The sequence below is a fragment of the Clinocottus analis genome, unplaced genomic scaffold, assembly GCF_023055335.1.
Source record: "Clinocottus analis isolate CAN_PGR_092001 unplaced genomic scaffold, fCliAna1.0.p SCAF_4, whole genome shotgun sequence".
Taxonomy (NCBI): Eukaryota; Metazoa; Chordata; class Actinopteri; order Perciformes; family Cottidae; genus Clinocottus; species Clinocottus analis.
Genome location: NW_027176153.1, coordinates 11,323,940 through 11,345,566, shown reverse-complemented (window position 1 = coordinate 11,345,566; position 21,627 = coordinate 11,323,940). Strand labels below are relative to the sequence as shown.

Genomic DNA, 21,627 nt, shown 5'->3' with positions numbered 1-21,627 from the left:
GGTGACGTGGCGGCGGGCTGTTTATCAGATGACGTTTACAGACTGTAACGTTTGCGGCATGATCCAAGAATCCAATCGCGCGGCTGCGATTCATTTTGTGCGAAACCAACCAGCTGGATGTCGACGCACAAAAAGAAATATTAGTTTCATATTTGATTAACTGTGTTGCACTTTATCAAATATTTTGCCAAATTGAAGCAGAAGCGTGTGTGTGTGTGTGTGTGTGTGTGTGTGTGTGTGTGTGCGCATGTGTGTGTGTACACATACTATGAGTGTGCTAGACCGGCCTAGACGCCACAGCTGGAACTAATCTCTTCTCTGCCAACAATGCACCCTGTAAAGTATGCCTTCAATTTGCTCTGATGGTGTGTGTGTGCTTGTGCTTGTGCGTGCGCGTGCGTGTCCGTGTGTGTAGACATTCGCCAGCCGACTGAACCACGCCGGTGTCAAGGCGTCCTGGCAGCTTGTAGCTCCAGCTGTTGCTTTGTTGAACAAGTCAACTCAATTTCAAACGCCGTCCTACCTGTCAAACAGCTTGACAAGAAATTATCTTCGCCCATTCCGCCTAATAAACAAACACCGTCAGTGAAGTGGAAACGCGAGCCAGAGCCCTGTGAGCGTGCAGGACCACACTCCTCCATGAATCCGTCATCCCGCCTGACAGTGGGACATGTCACGAGCACCTGTCGTGAGCAGCTGGAAGCTCTCATCGCTCACATCTGTTGAGTCCACTTCACTCGGGAAGGGTGTATGAAGATGAAAGGGGCGGGCAGGGAAACAGAGACTAGACAGAAATGTGCAACTCTATCTAAATCTTCAATGAGTCCTCAGATGCAAAAACAATAAACTAGATTTGTTTCTTATTATACGACACACGTGACGGTCAAGGAATTTTTTTTAATATGCCGCGTCTGCAGCCAAGGTCTGGTTAGGTTGAGGCTTGATCTACTTAAAGACGTTCGAGGATCGATACATCTTCCACAACTGGATGCTAAATTAGTGGTAAATCCACAATGTGAAACTCCGATTAGCAGAATAATAAAACTGCTGTTGGCTGAACGCTGTTCAGATGATTTGTTTTATGTTACACATAATGGAAAACATTTATGAACAGCCACCGACAAGAAAAAGACAAAGTCGAGGTCGAGATGGGGCTTCCGAGCTTCAGTTTTAGATACACCGAGTGCAACGCAGTCAGCTTCGCTATCTTTAACATCTGCATGCATTATGTAATATCCAGGCTATGTTTTTATTTATAAACCTGGCACACATTGTGTCTCTCCGGATTGTTGCGGCCGCTGCTTGACCTCAAATGAACAGCCGGCGGTGGATGTGAGAACCGATAGCCTTAATGGAGTTTAAATCAGTCGCGGGGAAAATCAAATGATGCCCAACCACATGACGCCCTGTGGGTCCGTCCCACTCACTCATTGTTGGCTCACACAGTTCCTGTTTGTTTCCAGCTTATTGCGAAGACAATGAACTACAGTAGAGTGTCAGTTTGAAGTTCTCATAATTTCATGCTGTATTCCTAATTTGGCATCGAACTGAAAATAGTCTCCATGAGTCTCCAGTGGCTGAACATGGAGATGTTGCTCTTTTTATACACTCTGATTCTGATTGGTATGATAATATTAACAGTGAATCTAATGATAGTAAACAAAGTAATTCCTCTTCACTCAGCACTTAAAGACCCCTGTGGGTCGGACTGGGGTTTGTTGCCACAGCGCTGTTGGTGTTGTTGTTGTGTGTAGCTCTTAGCTGTGTGTTTCTACAGATACGATTGTATATCTATGAAAAAATGCTTCTGCCTGGATGCCCAAATGATCAATGTGAGAAAATGACTGACTTTTTGGGTGGATTTTAATATTTGCATTGCTAAACCAGATGTTTTCACTATCCAAGCCCTGCGTCATGTTCCTCGTACCCGGCTTACAGAGTTAGCCGGATAGTTTTCAGGATAAGATGACGCAGGTCAGACTTTTCGGTTTCACGAAGCAAGTTTGTAAAAATCACCATATCAACACATTGAAGTTCACTGGATAAGATGAGGCACTTAAAATTAGCCGATACATTTCCTCAACACTGCCGCATTTAACTGATCTGATACTTTGCGATGCGGCGGTGTCATGCTGCAGTCACAGCCAAAGCGCTGTGAATATTCACGACGCATTTGCTTCCTCATATGCGTTTATGAAACCTCCTGCTCCTCAGCGGAGAAAAAAGAGGCTGTTCCTCTGAGTTTATTTACCATTGTACTGTTAGAACACCATGGTGTCAGCGCTCGACTATTCCCCCTTCTGAAGAGGAACGGGCACGCCCAATTATTCTGATGACTGACGTCTGGTAAGAATTAACGAGATTGTTTGAGCGCGTATCAGCATCTGGGAAACCAAGTTATCCTGACGTCAATCATCTCGGTAATTTAAGCTGGGTAATAGGACATTTGATCGACTTTGTTGGACCACGCACAAGGAATGGGGCCCTGAAGTGTCCTCTTGGGATTATTTTGAGTAAAACTAAATTAATAAATCCATCCTTTTATATTCATGGTTTTAGTTGAATAAACACAAGTAATTGAACTTGCTAAATGGCGAGAAGCGAGTTGTGTACCAGGCGTCTCTCATCCACCAATAAATGTCAGTCATCCAGTGAAATTGTTCCCTACTCCCTGAACGCCTCAGCAGTAAACCTCGTTAAGACGCTGGGCTCGTTAAGGTGCGTTCATCACTAACGAGTAACGATCTGTTGCTATAGGAGACAGGAGTTTGGATAGACGCGTGGGCGTTACACTGTGATTGGCTGCCAGACGGGTCCATTAACACCACATACGGACCCCCATGCCAAAGAGCCACAGAGAATTGATGGGTCGTGTGTGTGTGTGTGTGTGTGTGTGTGTGTGTGTGTGTGTGTGTGTGTGTGTGTGTGTGTGTGTGTGTGTGTGTGTGTGTGTGTGAAATTGATGTGTCGGCTGTGTGAACTATGAGGCGCAGACGGAGGAAAAAGGGAAGTGGAGCTGCTCATGAAAAATTAAAGCGATGCCACCTACCAGGCTATGTGACAGCGGGCCAGATTCATAGAGAGGGAAAAAAAGAGGTGAGGGACCTGGAAATAGAAGATGAGAAATCAGTAGAGAGGGGATGAAGGGGTGGGATGAGGAGGATGGGGAAGAGGAAGAGGGGTACGGAGGGAGAAGAAAAGAGAATCTGAGAGATCTTCAGGAGCAGAGGACAAGAAAAAAAGGGAAGGGCTCTGGATTAAGGTCTCTGTCCTGATTATGAACGGCAGAAAGCAGAAGGAGCTCGTCTTACTTTGCCTTCTCGTGGATGAGCTCATACGACAGACCGTTACCCAATACATAATTGTTTCACGACAACTATAATTATTTCTGCGTGTGTTTGTGTGTGTTTAATGTGGACAATAACTCTGTACATTTACCTTAATTTTAGCAAGATTTTAAGGATGTTGTTCCGAGTGCCGGTGTCTTTTTTTAAGTTTTGTTCCGATTAAAGTAGATTTGTATAGCTCTAACTTTTTTGAGCGGCTGCTCCGAAAGCTTCTAGTTGACAATCGCTGATGTTCTTCTTCTGTGGATGGAGCAACGTCATATGGACAGTCGGCCTACGATTTTATTACCAGCTGCGACAGCGTGGGTTCGCGAAAACCTTTAGGTGTGTGCTTGAGATTAAAATGACTTTCCCTCTATGGCTACTGAGAGGGCATTGTGCACGGTTGTGACACAAACACCTGGAAAGCACTTAAACGCGCCTCTGTGGTAGTTCCCGTAAAGATGGAGTGACTGGTAGTGAATTATAATAATAGTGACAGGCTATCACTAGTTTAATAAGTTTAATAAAATCATCATATAAGGATGCAAACTTGTACATTCACTCAGCATTATTTTAACACTCCTGCTCTGTAAGCAGTTCTTATTACTAGTGCTTATTTTGATACCTGTTTAAATTCAAATGTTCGTGTATTATCCAAAAGAGGAAATTGCTGTTTGCGTTTAGTGAAATTATGTACAATGTTGAACATACAGGTATAATAGTATAATAGTATATTGTGTAATAAAACTGTATTTTTACGTTGTAATTTGGCTGTGGTTACTTAAACCTCTAACAGTATTGGTTTATAAAACATGAGGTTCCTAAAAGTTGTTGATTTGCTAGGATTTTGGCGGAAATGGCTGTTGATTATATTTTTCATCATGATCTCTATGTCTTTCTCCGATCAGCTCGAGACCAAATCAGGAAAAGCAGCGTCTCTGGCCGTCACTGATTCACTGGATCCTCCGGACCTGAAGGTGGCGCTGAAGAGAGAGCGCGAAGAGCACCAGCACCTCCTGGCCGATTCCTATGCAGCCGTGATGGACCTAACTAAACAGGTAAATGTCTGTCTGAACCAGCCAAGTCAGGTCGGAAGGTAGCAAGCAACGTCTGTGAATATCTCACATAGAAATAAACTCCTCCAGCTTTATTTCCGGTTAAGCCCGTTACTCAATTTGTGTGTCGGATCAAGAGTTGTGTTTTACTTGACAGCTCTCCAGTGTTAAAATTCATATTCCTGCGGCTTGTACTCCTCACCCATCCTCTTCCTCTGATGTTTTTCTCTTCTTCTCGTCTCCCCACCGTGACCCACCTGCGGACCAATCAGCTCCAGATCGGGGAGAGGAACTGGGGCAGAGAGAAGATGGAGCTGCTGGAGAGGTTCAGCCAGGAAAGAGCTCAGTGGGAGCAGAGACTGGGAGAGGCCACTGCGCAACAGGGGAAGGTATGATGTATGTGTGTGTGTGCATGTGTGTGTGTGTGTGTCTGTGTGTGTGAGCGCATTAGAAAGAGAGAAATGTCAAAGATGAAGAAGAGATAAGGAGTGAGGCGAGCGTATCTCGGGTGATGGAATCTGAGAAGACGAGGGAGTCTGAGATAAAAAGGACATCTAAAGCATATCGAGTCATTGGATGACGTGTGTGTACGTCCAGTCACGTCTGATGATGTTTTACAGACCCCGAAATGCAGCATCATCCAGCTAGAAAGAAATACACATAGGATGTTTGCCGTCGTATTTGTTTTACCGAAAACAAATACGTTCCACTTTTCACGTGAAACTCCTATTGTCGGTTTACTTCCGTCCATCTGCCCGTTACGTCCATTCGGGCCTCCGTCCACTAATACACACAACCAAAGATATCACGCAATATGTCAACGTTAAAAGCAACATAAGAAATGTCAAAACAGACTCAAAGATGCATGCTGCCGTCTCCTCATGGGATCCTTTGACAAGTAGCTGCAGGTGTTGATTGTGGTCAGTCCAATCTGTTGATTACACACCAGGGCAATGCCAAGCTGCTGCAACATGTCCAGAAGGGATTTCATCTTTTTTTTTCCCATAACCACACAAAGAAATTAAGATGTACACGTTTAGTCGGTCACTGCCCCGTCATCTCTCCTCTGTCCGCGGCGCTGATGGCGTTCAGTTTGAGGGTGTCTTTGTCTTCCCCTTCCTTTCACTACTCTTCTGGTCCCTCCTTTTCCTTCCCTCCCGTCTGTTGTGTGAGATCCTGTCTCACTCCTTCCATTTAATGTCCTGCATTAGAGACTTGGCAGGAGACAGAAGCTGGTCATACTTTAATCTACTCTGTCTGAGTCTCTCAGAGTGTGTCTGTGTCACGCTCTGCCTCACACAAATCACATCTGCTGTCTACTCTGCTTGCATTATACTGTCGGGCCTCCCAGAGACTCCTGACAGTTGAGTACAGTGCCCCCATCGGGTCGGTTAGTGTAAAGCGGAGATGGATGTTTGGGTCGGTTGAGCTTTTTAGAGTTACTGTACAAGTGTGGTGTTTCCAGTTGAAATGGGATGTTGGGTGGATTGGGCTAGATTTTCTGGAGAAACAATATTTTAAGAGAAAAATAAAGGTTTAACTAGTGGTACCTTTGTGTCCCACATGCTCAACTCAAGTACCCCTTCATCGACACCATTTCACACCAATGATTATTTCAAAGTGGATATTTTTCACACAATTGAACCGTCAGCATCCAGGTCAGTCTCGTTACATTTGCATTTGTCTCCCTGGAAACTGCGGAAGTACCCCCTTGGGTACAAGTAACCCTGTTTGGGAATGTAGTCTAAAAACAAGTATATATGTAGCTTTCAGTCAGTATACTGTACACATCCATGCTGCGTGGTCTGCAGTTCAGTGAGTTGCTGGTCATAAATCCATCAATCTATCTGCATAACTAAGCAAATTATCTGCAGATGTCCCTTTTCCCTCTGAGGAGAAATGAGAGTCTGAGATCACCTGGTGAGTGTGAAACAAACTGACTCAGCATCACCGTCTCTGTATGTGTGTCTGCGTGCATGTGTGTGTATGCGTTTGTGTGTGTATGCGTTTGTGTGTGTGTTTTGTCTGTTTGCTTTCTGTCTGCCAGAGATAGATTATACTTGTCAGTCTCCATTTCCCCTTGCCAAAAAAAACAGCGCTAGAAAAAGGGGATGGCCAGGAGATGAATGTGTACAGTGGATGTCTGTCAGGGTGTGTTTTCAAAATGCTAATAAGATGTAACAATATACACAGTTCTGTGGTCTCACTGACAGTCCGGGTTTTTTGTCCTCAAGTCATCAGGCAGCGAGTCCTCTGCCGCGAATGGAACCGGATCACCCAGGTAAGAATTTACACACACGAGCTCACTAGTTTTACATCAGTCAGTAACATGTGGAGGACATCAGAACTTTGTCTAATTACATTTTGTTTGATTACAGAACTTTTTCAATCATGCAATTCAAACTCTGCATGTTTAAATGTGTCATCTTGACAAGCAGAGCATGACTTGTACTTCTCTTTTCTCCTCTTTCAATGAAAAGAACCAAATCCACGTCGGCGCTGGACGGCCCAGAAGTCAACGGGAGAGCCGATCAGAAGGACAGATTTCAGTTCGCTGCCCCAGAGCTGGGTGACCTCAGCAGGAAGAACTGGACCTACCTCACCAATGAGGTGAATAAGTTCTGATCTTACACATTTACTGGTTTCAAATGTGCAGTTTATTGCGATGACTTTGCGTTGGTGTGTTTGAGAACACCAGTGAAATAAATACAGGTTGTAAATGTTATATGATTTGCATAACAATATACTGACCACTATTTCACACTGTTTTTTCCTGTCCCCGCTCTCTTATCACAGACCCCAGAGGTTGGAGACACCTGTAAAACCTGGGACGGTCCCAGCGGCTCTTGCAGCAGCTTAGTGGGATCAGAGCTGGATCTGGAGACCGTCCAGAGGAGCTACACGGCTCCAGACCGCACCGGCATCCGGATCTACTACAGCCCTCCTGCGGTAAGGCGCATGGATCACCGAAGGAGGAGCCAGGAGGGCAAAAAGCCACAGCAGGCCCAGAACGGGAGCTCTTCCCTGGGAGTGAGTGAGCCAGACGTAGGCGTGGCTGCGATGGAGACCCTTGAGGTTCAGCCGCAGCAACCGCCATCTTCCTTTTCGTCCTCGTACGAGCAATGGCTGAGCTCGCTGTCCAAGCAGCACAGGGAGCTGCTGGAGAGCAGAAGTGCCTGCATCGCCGGTTCAATCCCCAGCGTTGCCGGCTCGGTTGACGGGATGACGCCCTCGTCAGCTTTCCACGGCCTGGAGATCGGGGAGATTTCCGCCAACTTGAGTGATGACATGAAGGAGATGACCAACTGTGTCCGCCAGGCCATACGCTCTTCCTCTCTGGAGAGGAAATCCTCCAAGGAACCTGGGTGTCAGGTAGTTATTTTTTAATGATAAAAAGATTTTAGAACTATATTGTTTTGCCATTTTTTTTTTGTTTCTTTTAAATATGCATTCATTTGAACCTATCACGCTCAACATTTTCCATCTTTTCCACTTCCCCCCGCAGGCGGTGAGCATGTCCACCAGGTCCACGCAGACTGCTGCGCAATCTGTCAGCGTCGGGCTTCAAACCGACAACCTCCCCGGCGGCAGAGGGTCGAGTTTCCACTCCAAAGCCTGGTCTCCTCGCCCCTCGCCAACAACAACATCCTCGCTAGTGTCCGCTCGAACGCGGCAAATATCCACGTCCCTGGACAAGGTTCACAGCCGCGTCGACAGGCCATGCTGTTCACCCAAGTATGGATCACCGAAACTGCAACGCAGAGTGTCTTCTGGTAATTAGAGTTTGTTCCCTGGCGTCTAGCAGCCATTGTAAACACGATTGCTTGGAAGAAGGAGAGATATCTGACGGCTCTGTTTTTAGGCTCCACCTCCAGACTGGATAGCAGTTCCTCTTCCAGGGACCGGAGCCTGTGGAGCCTCCAGCAAAGATCTATCGGCGGAGGCTCGGCCTGGGCTCGCTCCACCACCACCAGGGACAGCCCCGTCCTGAACGGCCTCAACGACGGCCTCTCCAGCCTCTTCAGTGTGGTCGAACACTCTGGAAGCACAGAGTCACTCTGGAGGGGGGACGGAGGTAAGATACTGTGTGAAAATAAAAATAAAAACTTTTCATGGAAGACATTCTGACATTTGAAACAGGAGAAAAAATAAATGATGGCAGAATTCTTTGGTTTCAGGGTCCCATTGATGCTAGCGAATTAAGACATTTGATTATAATGGAGACTGCTAATCGGTGACCTGTGGTTATCCTGAAAATGTCAAAATGTCGGCTGTGAAAAAAGGCCTTCCCATAACCAAATCATATTTGCTGATGTTCATTAACTTTTACTTTAAACTTTTTGCTTGAATGTAATGTAAGAATGTTAAATTAGCCAGTGTTATTTTTGTCAGGTCTTCAGACAGCACAGGTCACTTATTACCATCATTTTATTACATTTTTGTTTTCAAAATTTCAAACTTCTTTGTTCAGCTTTTTATATTTTTGCTCTGGTGTCATTACTTCTCATACACTTGATATTTATTACTCTATTGTATATATTTTTCCTTTTTCAGTTTTTTTGTTATTCTTCCATGGTAATCTTTGATCAATCCCTGGCCCAATCATTTTCTTCGGAATAAATAAAATACATATCTTATTAGTTTTATTTTATATTAAACAACTCAAGTGTAACGCAGTCTTACTCCTGAGTTTTGCTTTTTGAGGATTCAGCACCGAGTCAGCAATGGTAAATGGACCTGGACTTGTATAGCGCTTTTCTAGTCTGTCCGACCACTCAAAGCACTTTAACACTACATGAACCATGATTCACCCATTCACACACTGATGAGAGGAGCTACCATGCAAGGTGCCACATCAGTTTTATCAACCGTTCATACACCGTAGGCGCAGCCACAGGAGCAATTTAGGGTTTAGTGTTTTGCTCAAGGACACATCCACATGGGCTAGCGGATCGAACCGCTAATCCTCTGATTGTAAGACGATCCTGCTCACCACTGAGCCACAGTCGCCTTATCAAGCGTGCATCCAGGATTCAATCAGTCCTGTAAACCCCACCTTCTGGAAAAGAAATATCATCGCTGCCTTGAATCCCTGTTTGCGATCAGGAGCCAGCCAAGGAGCCAGTCCAGCCCGGCAGTCTCCAGCCGTAGGAAAACCCACAAGTGCTCCGGTCTGTGGATCTGAGCCCGGCTCTCAGCGGTACGGAGGCCTGGTCCAGGAGTTCTTCAGGAATGTCTGCAGCAACAGCCGTGGCCCAGGAGGAGTCGCCCTGTGTGAGGAGAGAGCGCCGAGAGACCCCAGTGGCAGCCTCGGAGGCCTGTGTGTCTCGGGGAGTTACGGCGGCGCGGATGAGTCCAAGCCGGAGTGCATGACGGTCGGGGGATTCGGAGCGCTGGCCGCATGTAACGACAGCGTGACCAAGATCGTCAATAAGAGGTTCATGAGACAGACGGCCGGAGAGGAGATGGTCGGTATCATGGGAGGAGGGAAGGAAATGGTGAACAACGCGGGCGCCGTCGCAGGATCTGGGACAGAGGTGCGTCCGCTGAAATGTGCTTTTATTATGACCCGTAAAGAGGACCGGATCAGTGGTTGTTTTTACGTTAAATGACATTCACTGTACATTACAGCGCCTTTGCCAACAATTAAACCGGGTTTTAGAAAGGTCGATGTTTGTTTCTACCATTGCAGTAGAACAATGTTTTTTTTTCAGTTTTAGATTTTTTTATGATGTATTTCTGACTATTTACAATCATTTCAAAAACTAGATTGTCTTTGCTCATATTGGCTAACTGCAAACACCGACTGACCAGACAGGAACACACCGGGCTCCACTTCATAGCCAAGTCTTATTTGTTATGGGATCAACAATCACAGCTACAATAAGTGAAAACAGAGACCTGTAAATATAGAAAAACAGGCACTGCATTATGAAATGGTCCTTAAAACAGTTGTAGCGCTCGTATGGTCTTTTTTTAAACTTTACAAATATGTTCATTATATAATATGAAGAAAAAAAGAGTGTTTGGATTAATAACACATCTCTGCATTTCCCAGGATGCACCCTGTGACTGTGCTGGCCAGTCCTCCTGCATCGCCCGACCATCAAGAGCAGCAGCTCGCCACACAGTCGGCCAGTGCAAGCACCGCCCACAAGAGTCTCCAGCTGCCACCGAGGAGAAGGTGGATACCTGCAACGAGTGACGACCTCGTCAAAGACACGCAACACACACACACACACACACACACACACACGCAGTACTCACTGATCACAAACACTGTACGTCACTGCCATGAAAACGCATAAACAAATGTACACGTACGCACATAAACCTGCCACACAGGTGCACTGCCAAACATCACGCCACACTGCTGGCACACTGCACAGACTGCCCCACAAACCCACTGCCACACGCACACATTCACAACACTCGTCTTGGACTGTACCATTCTGATGCCAAGGACAGGGAGCCAGCAACAGATCCAACTATCACAAACCTACCAGCAGGACATAAAACACACACAATCTGACACACTTTACTAAACAAGAACAACTCTACGAACTTACTAACAAGTAAAACTACGATGTCAGGACCAGATGTACTAGCCCATCCTCCTTTACAAAATAAGGTACTACAAACGGTCCGTTTTGGAAAAGAAAATCCACCTTGATGACGTCGTCTTGCCACCATGTTGTTGGACAAGTAGCCATGTTGGATTTACAGATGAGCGAAGGAGGAACAAAGGACGTCGTCCCAGTTTGAGTATGCGTCGAAAGTGCATGTGTTACTTTGAGAGCCACAGTGTAAAATGGAGGAGACACCGTCAAAGCTGGAAAGATCTTCCACGTTGTTGTCGCGACTCTGAAACCATCAATCTAAGATAATTTCTCTCTAAAATTTGTTGTCATAAACTCCCACATGCTGTGTTGGGAAATGCAATTATGCTTTTTTTGTTCTTTAGCACAATAACATTCCAGCGAGGGATCTGACAACGCCTCCTTCTGATGACACGTCTGCTTCAGTTGCAGCCTGGTATTCAACGGTCCTCCCGCTACATCCGATCACTGAAGGAGGGATTTTTGTTCCACTGGACTACAAATCCCAGCATGACCAGACTTGGATTCGAGTGATTGATGTTTGGACTGGTCAGCTCTGTAACTGAGACCATACAACTGATTTGATTTGACCTCCGACAGGTCGTTGCGTAGTTGCAAACCCAAACAACAAAAGGCTCCCCAGGCTTGTTTCGAAGTAACTGTCCATTATGTTCACAGAAGGACTTTGGCCGCGAACACGGGGGCGTTTTGTGGCATCGTAGTCATGATTACTAAACCCTATATATGTAAGAAATAACCACTTCAAACGCGTTGTGTTGTTTCCTGTTTGGAAAAAATTATAGTTTGGGTTTTTAACCTGTTACAGCAGGCAGAAAGTGCCTGTTCCTTTTCCTATTTTGAGATATTTCTTAACCGATGTCAAGACTCATCCTTAACCCTTTGATGATCGTTAACCTAAAAGCCCGTCTGCAGTCTTTCACTTGGCATTGGTTAGAGATGCACTGATAGGACTTTTTAAACTTATCCAACCGCTTTTTCAGACTTTGGCATCATGCCACAAACGCCCAGAATATGAAAAGTACTCAAATTTGCTTCCTTCTGTAAAGAAAATACAGAACATTGACATTGTTTACACTAGATAGCAGTCACAGAATCTGACTTACATAATTAAGAACTGTTTAAACTACATTGGTGAGATTGACCCGCTGTCCGTCAGCGATATCGGTGCATCTCTATCCGACTGTGCTTCATGGCGTCCGATACGACGTGTGTCCAAACTCCAAATGCTCATCGTCCAGAAACGCTCACTAAGTCTAAACCGTGTCAAAGGAGAATTCAGATGCATTCCTTTTATTAAGAGAGTCGTTCCCAGATGTGTGTATGTGTACGGTTTGTATGTAGGTTTAGTTATTGAATTCTCAGCGATATGGTGTACCAGTGCATCATTTATAGGACTAATGAAGGGGATTTTTTTTTTTTTTTAATACTTCCTCTTTTCTCTCCGCTCTTCTCTCACGCACAACTGTCTTTGTGTAGTAGTACTACACCGCCGGCGTAGCTACTCAACAAAATCTATACGCATTTTGAAAAATGTAGCATTATAACGTGATCTTGGGGAACAACAACATGCTACGAGCTGTGACTGTTTATTTGAAGCCCGAGTACTGAAATAAATGAGTTTTTACTTTTTGAGAAATACATTCAAGGAAATGTCTTCAAGTAGGTTCTCCAAAAACTTAAGGGACGTAAAAGATGAAGTATGTTACAGGGGCACTGACACAAATGGTCTTACTGGTGAATTGAAAACCTAAAACTACTGTAAACTGAAAACAATCATATTTGAAAGTTTTTTTAAGTCCATTTCGTTCTCCTGTCCCTTTGTTTGCCACGTTGTGTTTCTAATCAATCAATAGATATTCAAAGTGCCTGTCAGATTACCTTTTCGTCAGCTCACACCAAAACTGGACTCCATATTTAAAAAAAACACAAACAAACACAGCAGGCCTTTTTTTTAAATGGGTGAGATTGTTTTTATGCACATTATTGCGATCAGGCTGTACTAAGTAAAGCTACAATAAAGTACTGTAGTACAATGGAGGACGGACAAGACGGTTTACAGGTATAGTAGGACATAGTATGCACACTATACTAACTTTTTTTATACCACGGGTTATTGTATTTCTGGAAAGTAAATTATTTTTTGTTTTGTTTATTTTATATGGATGTTTTTGCTGATTTATTAGCCTGTTGTTTCTATTATTTCTATTTCGTTATCATGGTGCTACTTAGTGTGAATTGTGTCTGTCCGGCTGTCTATTTATGAGCTGCAGTCGAGTGTTTTTCCTCCATCTTTGCACACCATTTCATGACTCAGCAGTTTAAAAATAGGGCATTACAGTAACAGTGCATGCATTTAAATAACACAGTGAGGAAAACCCACAGTCTAAATATCTGTAGATGGCCGTCTGTCTCCACTCCGGCCATCAACGCTGGTAGAAAACCAATTATCTGAAAACAGTCACCGCTTCTGAAGCTGCTCGGCACGAGAATAGACGGTCCGGTATCTGACCACACTTATCCAACAGCAAGCGGTCTGATTGGTTTAAGACCACGTGACATCATATAACCTGATTAAAATGCTTCCAAATAGCACAGGTAACATGGTTAAGCACACGTCCATTCCTGTCTACATTCCATGACTTTGTCTTTTAAAGCTTTGTAGTTACCTCACACAATTATTAAACCACATCTGGTGTTGTCTCGATGATAATGCATTACAAGGATTTTACAAAAAACAACAAAAGAGGAGGGAAACAGCTCGCTTAGATGTAGCTCTCTCAGATGTAGATCGCAAACGTTTACTTAGCAAAGCGGTGACCTTTACGTCAGAACTAGCTTTTTACCGACTCGGAAAAATAAAACCCCTTTCTGGAAAAATACCAACCCTTCAGCATAAATCACTTCTTTGCTGGCTCTCCACGGTTATGTTTACTATAATTATTCAAAATGGAGCTAAATATACTGCTTCTGCGTGGCAGTAGTAGCATGCTTAGCTGTTTGCATCTGTTGCACACAGCTGTGTATGCTAATGTCATGGTATTCCTAGTCAGGAGGTCTGGCACATTTCAGTTCAGATATACAATCAATGACTAATAATCATACAACAACACTTGACTACAGGCCTTAATATGTCCGCCAACCAACCGGTTAAAAGAATCCAGATTGGTATACATGATGATACATTTCCCACTTTTCCCCAATATTAGCCTCTAACTCTAATGCCGTCCAGCGCGAATTACAGCACACACTGCATGTCAAGAAATTTGCTGGCTGGCCAACATGTTATTATCGACACTCAAAATAGTTCACACACGTTAGTAGTATCATGCTCAGAGAGACATTTAAAAGCAGCTGAATACATTTTTCCATTCATTGTGGCCTCATAAGTTGTGTGTCTCCATTATGTCTGAATAAAGATTTTTTTTTTTTTTTTTTAAAGAGCTGGCAAAGTTGATAGACAGTGCAGAATGTAACCACCGTTCAGTAATGACAGTCTCTCCCACCACACACCAGGATGAGGCACTAAAGCCACAAATGAACCAATATCATACTCTGATATTAGGTCTGGCACTATTTCTGTCCTCTGATGCTAACTACAGCATCTGTCATAGTAAGTAATTCAAACATGTAAAACAGCAACCAAATGGCAGTAATGGGTCTTTATATATTTTATTTATTTGTAGGATTTTCAACACAAACAACAACATAACCATACATACTCTGTGTGTATGAGTGAGTAGATGAAAAAAGCTTTCTGTAGAAGGAGGTAAACCTTTGGCAGAGTGTGTGATGACACTCAGGCAAGAAGGAAGTAGGATTTTTATTTTTAATTGGAAATTAATTAATAATTAATTGGGAGACCGCAACCCCCTACAAAATAAAAGCACAAACCTGAAACAAATCTACTTTGTTGGTTTTTTTTTACAAAATGCACTACTGACAACTGTTAGAGAAGTCTTGGCATCATTTGCTCAAACAATTGGTTCATTTGATCATTCATAAATCCAGTAAAAATATTTGCTCTACCTCTTACACTCTTTACACCGTCACCAAACTCTGAGACGTTTCATTAAGTAACACGACAATAAGATACGGATGTATCTTTAACGCTACATTTGCGCCTCTCCTCTGCAAAGAGGTCTGGCTTGAATTTAAACACTAACTGTTCTGCACACATTTGACTTCACCGAGTACAAACGGCATGAGGGCTCATTGCATCTTGAGTTAGGATCAGATGTCTTAAGATGTCGAATGATCTGTGTTTGCATCAATCTTTGACTGTTGCTTGACTTCTATACATTTTGACTGACCATTTGCATTGCCTACCAATAAGGGATCTCAGTATCAGGAGTAGAGTATGACTTAGACATTAGTGTTGCTGTTGTGTGAGCAGACCGTGGTTATGTTGTTTTGACGCTGGGTTCATTTCATATTAGAGGACGCAAAAAAACACAGAACATCGTTTAATGCTTTTAGCTGATTTGAAAAAATAAAATAATTTGTTTGTAATGATTTAAAACTCTTGCTTTTTCTTATAATAACATCTGATGCACAGCTGGAAATACACCTACCCGGTCTTCATGGTATCACACGTGGATATATTTTCTCCAGCATGAGATTCAAAACTCTCTCCTACTGCGATGTCATTGGTCAGTTCTGCCTCTGCCTCTCAGGCCTTTCCACCTGCCCGTCAGGTGTTTATTTTTGCTCCGCCCCCTCAGGTTATAATTACCAGATATAGCAGCCAATGACAGACAGTTTTATAGTTCGCACATCATCACCAGCCAATAACTGATGAGCTCTTACAGGTTGCATGGCGCAAACCACAAGTCTCATCGTTCCCTGTGTGTGTCACAGCCTGAAAAGCAGCCTTTTTAACACGTCTCCATACCATTCATATGATTATTACATCCTGGGAATATGTAAATGAATTCTTAGCTGTTCAAAATGTAAGCTAAACTATTACCAAGAGACTGCCTGTATATTTGCTTTATATAACCTGCTTTTGTCTTTTTTAATAACACCCGTTTTCTTGAATAAAAGGAGAATGTAATGAATGACAAAGTAAATGAAGGAAATATGTCCCTGCTTGTATTGCAAATTGGAAAAGAAAGAAAAGGTTTGTTCTATCTCTCTCCTTTTGTTTCTTTGAGAACAGCTGAATGTCCACAGCGGATCTAAACCAGGTCGCTGTGGAAGTATGTAGCACTCTCCCTGTATAGACACACGTATGCATTTCTTCTGTACATAGGTGCATTTTAAAGCTGACAAAAAAACTTTAAAAAAGGCAGCAAATGCTTAAGAAGGGAGATGAGGAAATTTGATCAAAGTGGATTTTGTAAATGGTTGAAGATTTGAAGGTTTTTTTCTCTCTCTGACCGATGTAGCTTGTAAAACAAGATATTATAACTGCCTCCTGTTTGTCATAGAATTCACCAATAAATGTTTGTTGTAATTTAGCATGGTTGGTTTTCTTGTCATTTTTGTATATACAAGCTTTTGTATATACAAGCTTGGGTAAAATGTCCCCTTTTTGTCCCCCTGTCCTCCGTCTTTGACAACAGATTAGTGGCTATTAGTCAAGTGACTATAAGTAGAGGCAACTAAAACGGTTTGGTTCATGTTGCGGCCATCGCTAAAAGAAGCCAACGATGACGACGCTGTTGTTCGTAGGCGGCATAGCGACAGTCCTCAGTATTACAGACGGGAGTAAATGTTCCTAAGAAGCCTCGGCTGCGAAAGTGCTTATTATCTCTATGAATACAAAAGACCTAACCCATTAAGTGGAGTGGACAGATGTTGTTTTGTTGTGGCATTTGGAAAACACAATATAAAAGGTAGAATTATACCAAGTAATTAGGCAGCGCTCCTTTCTCCCTGTAAGTAGCCAGAACTGCAGACTAAACAAACTCTGTAGTCACATTTATTTTGGGAAGCTATATAATCATTTTATCCCTTTGTTTGTCTTGAATCCCCATATGTCTTTTCTTGTTGAAATGAAGCTGGTATGTTTTTGCAAATCTGTGAAGCTAGGGGGGAGACAATGAGGAGAACATTGAATGGGATAAGGAGGGGCGGCGAGGGAAGGTGAAACCTAGCTGAGAAACAAGATACAGAAGATGAACTACAATTGCTCGAGGGAAGGAATAGAGACGAACCGAAAGTAGAACTAGCGCGGTGTGTAAAACCTCGGGCTGAATTTTTTGTTTGTGCAACAAATACAAAAGGAAAGGGAGGGAAGATGGTCGCTCAACCTGCTGCCGTCGGGACAAGAGACTGAAAGGGAAAAGAAGAGAAGAAGGAGCTCGTCCGTTCAGAAAAAAACAACAAGAGCACGGCCCTGCAAGCAGCTGACGACTAACCTCACAAGAAAAAGCTCCTGGTGAACTGTGAGAGGATGGAAGTTAATAGACAGGAGATCTCTCAGCAGCTGCAGCAACAGGAGAAGCTGCAGGTGTGTTTGTGGCTGCAGGTGGGCGGAGCTTATATGCTGCAGCGTTGTGCCTCTCCGGAAATAATACTTCAAGCACAATCAAATTAGGGACCACATGAAGGGTGTGGTCATAATCTGCATTGTTGTACCTCGGCATAGTGTCGTGTGTGTTTGTGGCTGAAGCCGCTGTCGGTAATATTCTTCGCACGTCCACGATGTCTGCTTTGGAGATGTGTTATCCTGCTGTTGATCCTACAAGGTGTGTTATCCATCGCTAGATTGATTTAGTGTTTTTCCCATCATTATACTTTATGAGTTTTGTCTCTTTTCTGTTTAATTCTTGTCGAGCTCGACTGGGGAAGGTATAGTTGTAAATGTATAATTGATAAGCATCTGTACGCACAGACCGCAGAGTGCCCATCTGGTGATTTGAACACAGGTGGTTTTGTTGCTGTTCCACTAAAGATGTGTTTTAATATAAATTACAAATATTGAAAATCATGTTTTAACCCATACTTTTCTACTTTTGCTTAAAAGGCCAGTGTTAGCATTGGCTGAAATGTAATGCAATATTAATACTAGGTGTGTTTTCTTTCGAACATCATCACCTGAAAAGAATGAAAGAGGCATGATAAGAAACGGGTCCTCTTAACTGAGCCCCATGTTTCTACTGTAGCCCAGAACAGACAAACCAAATGCTGGCTGGAGACGGGGCCGTTTGCATTTTGGCGTCAGGCTCCCTAGATCTCCAACACGATTGGCCCTTGGGAGACGTTGCAGCCTCACTGCTAGATGCCACGAAACCTTTCAAGTATTGTTCACACAAATACTTTTAGTTGTGTAGAACATCTTTAAAGTATTGTGTTTATTTTGTGGTATCTAGTGCTCTTTCTACCTGTGCCTTACATTGCAGTCTCGCCCTCTGTGGTACTGATGAGTACCGAGGGCCCTGCTCTAGGAGAGCTCCCACAATGCACCTGTGCAGCACAGTTACTGTTGGGGATTTATTTACTAAAGCCCATTTTCGAAACTACACTGAAAGTTGTTTTCAACCAAGTAAAATCCAGCAAGACTCGACGGTAAAGCAGGTTCTTTGTGAATGTGTGAATGTGAATGTGTGGGCTTCAGATGGGACACTTTAGACAGATGCACACTTTAAACAAGGTTTCTAACGGAGTGACCCAGAAGTACGTGTCGTATTCTGTAGAAGCTAAGTAAAGACGCTTCAATGCTTCCTTTCTTATATCCTTTACATTGAGTACACTGGACCGACTTTTATGAAAGGAAAGAAGATAATGCCGTCCCACAATTCCTTGCGGCAGCAGTGTTAGCAAAAGCGCCGAAAGCTATGCTTATCCGGCAATTAATAACAGCTCCAGTGTCAAGTAAGTGCAGTCAGACTCTCTGAGAACTGCAGTGTCTTTTCCTATGTCCTTATGTCCTATGTATTCTGCTTCACATCTTTCCTTGACCTCGTGACTTCCTATTTGACTGCAGCTCCTGGTTTCTCATCAAGTCTTTTTTAAAGCTGTTCCTGTGCTTCCTCACAGTGCACTCGTGGCCATCCTTTGTCTTATGTTTCTACTGCTCCAGTCGCACACTCTCTTTGCCACGTTTTTATTCTCTCTGTTCGAGTTAGCCTACTCCTGCTTTGTCCTCAACATGTCCGAATTCAAAGAGCAAACGGGCTAGAGAAGGACGCCAGCGTCTCTGATGGACAGACAGGAAGTGACCTTACCATAGCAATGTTTGAAAACAAAAGAACCACTTCCTGTTTTGACTGAACTGACGTGTCAGTGCTGGGCGGGTGTGAGTATTTTGTTGACTGTTGTCTGTTACTCAAAGGTTAATTTGTCATTGGAAGTTGTTAAACTGTAAGTTAATCCAAATGTTCTTCTTTTGATTTGTGTCATTTGAATAAGGATTATATTAAGGGGTTTAATGACATCCATGAAGTGAAATATACATCCTGCCTGTTGGTTTCGGTTACAGACTCACTGATGTTTACTGCAAACTATATCCAATCTATAGATTTAAAACCAATGGGATCGATACAGCTGAAGGAATATGTTTTTTTAGTACTTACACATGAAGGTTGTTACCTGATCAAAAATAATGAACGTCTACTGATTATGCTGAAACAAACTACTCAATCAGGGCGCATCAATATTTCAGAGGGTAGATTCACGTTGTCCTCGATTTACGCCTTCAGGTAATTCCATGGATTTTCTCCAGCAGGCGATTTGACTGAGCTCAAATCCCACTGCAGCCGTGGAACTAAGGTGTGGATTTAACTCCGGGGAGGTTTGACTCAATGTTAATTCAACCAGCTCAAGAATGTGGGATTACAGAAGGTGCAGACAAGAGACAATGTTGTGAAATATACTTCTAACTTCGCCTCAACTTTTACTCTTTTTTATCCTTCTAGACTTCTGCTTCATGTGTGTGTAACCTAACTAAAATGGCTAAAATAGGTCAGTATTAGAGGAAGCGTGAGGAGGTATTATGTCAAAGTAGGATTCTTTTGTATCTGCTCATCAAGCTCTGAGATTGGGATGGCAGTGCCTGAGATGAGGGGACAAAAGACTTAAAGAACAATCATCACAGGAAAAAGCAATGGCCACTTTTTCACCCCGTTTATTTAAAAAAAAGGTTTGAGTTGCTGTAATGAATACTTCCCAAATATAATATCATCCTTACTTTTACTGTCAACAAAGCTCATGAAATCTCCAAACCAAGATGTATTGATCCCAACAAGGGTTGTCTTCATGGCTAACCTGATGGGTTTTTCTTCTCACTGTACCATAGACCTCCATCCTTTGTGTCCTGACACAAACCCATAACTGAGCCATCAGGATGAGCTCACATCACTGGGTGACATGATCTTTCATTATGGATTTAAAATATATATTTCACATACCATTCCACCATCCTGTTGCTGTAAATGCTCACTGTTTTTGGAGATGGGCAACAGGATGGAGGAATTCATTCACATCACTGTCAAACCGGAAGTTCTGAAATCTACTAACACATCTGACGAGGAATAACACCAATATGTGTCTGTCTGTGTGTGTGTGTGTGTGTGTGTGTGTGTGTGTGTGCGACTCATGGTTTGCCTCTATCAGTTTACATCACACAGCCAAAAATACACCCACACATACAAACACAGGATACAGTCAGTGAGGCTCCAGTGATTAAAACTGAACACACGCAGAAGAACTCAAGCTCTTCACACGAGGCTGAAAGCACAAAACACACACGGATGCACGCAGCGTCTCGCTCACACAGACGGTGAAATGTTTGCCAATAAATTTGATGAGGGCCAAAGCTGCTCCGAGAGGAAGGGAGGGGCTTTCCTGAGCATGGTCAAGTCACTATCACCAACAAAGACATCAACGACAGACGGTTAAGAAGTACTCCTCAAACAGCGGGTATGCATTTTGTTTTGCATCCCCTCCACACTGACCTTTCCTCTCAGCCCCGGCTCCTTATTGCGCTATCAGATAAGAGAATACACTGGGGAGAGGCCTGAAGGGCTGTATGCACAGCATGGGTTCAATCCAGACGGGTGAGTGAGTGCAATAACACAAGAGGGAGGGAGACTGGGCGAGGCCAGTTTGAAGCCTGCCCCTGAGGTAAGTATATGTTTACATCCACCTTGAATGGTAAAAGTTAGTGTGTTGATAAATGCAAAATGCAACTAAGTAAACCCGAAAAATCATATGAAGCGCGTGGCTAGGACATCCACTGACACGTCTGCTCCACTAAAGGGAAAAAATGGCTGAAGCATCAGGTGTGTGTTGGACAATAAGCGACCCGTCGTGGACAATCTTTAATACCAGGGTTTCATAAACCATACAATGACTGAATACACACAACAAAGGGAGACTTCAACATGTGTATTTCTGATGGTGCAGTGCTCTCTGGTGGCAGAATTACTATATTGCATTATAGAAGATAAAAAAACATAATTCAACACATTCATAATAAAATTCCAATAAAAAACTGCATCAATTAACACGCAAGTCTATTTTATTAAATACAATATATAATCTAATTAACACAAACTAGCTGATTCCACTGAGATGCAATAAGATGCTCTATTGCTGTTTCTTCTTCTACTTGTTTTCTTACCTTGCGTTATTAGAAACAAATGCCTGATGCAGAAATGGGGACATTAAGAAATATGC

General features: G+C 43.3%; 1 protein-coding gene across 2 annotated transcripts in view; it reads left to right on the top strand.

Moving 5' to 3' along the window:
- mtcl2 (microtubule crosslinking factor 2) overlaps positions 1–16,463 on the top strand; it is an 84,714-nt gene extending 68,251 nt beyond the window's left edge. For both annotated transcript variants that reach the window (XM_068598115.1, XM_068598114.1), the window contains exons 16-24: positions 4,238–4,387; positions 4,657–4,773; positions 6,619–6,665; positions 6,865–6,994; positions 7,181–7,756; positions 7,890–8,157; positions 8,247–8,459; positions 9,491–9,921; positions 10,443–16,463. In XM_068598115.1, coding sequence (XP_068454216.1) covers positions 4,238–4,387; positions 4,657–4,773; positions 6,619–6,665; positions 6,865–6,994; positions 7,181–7,756; positions 7,890–8,157; positions 8,247–8,459; positions 9,491–9,921; positions 10,443–10,589 — 2,079 coding nt within the window. In that variant the 3' untranslated portion in view covers positions 10,590–16,463. The remainder of the gene's footprint in view (positions 1–4,237; positions 4,388–4,656; positions 4,774–6,618; positions 6,666–6,864; positions 6,995–7,180; positions 7,757–7,889; positions 8,158–8,246; positions 8,460–9,490; positions 9,922–10,442) is intronic.
- Positions 16,464–21,627: the final 5,164 nt, after the last annotated feature.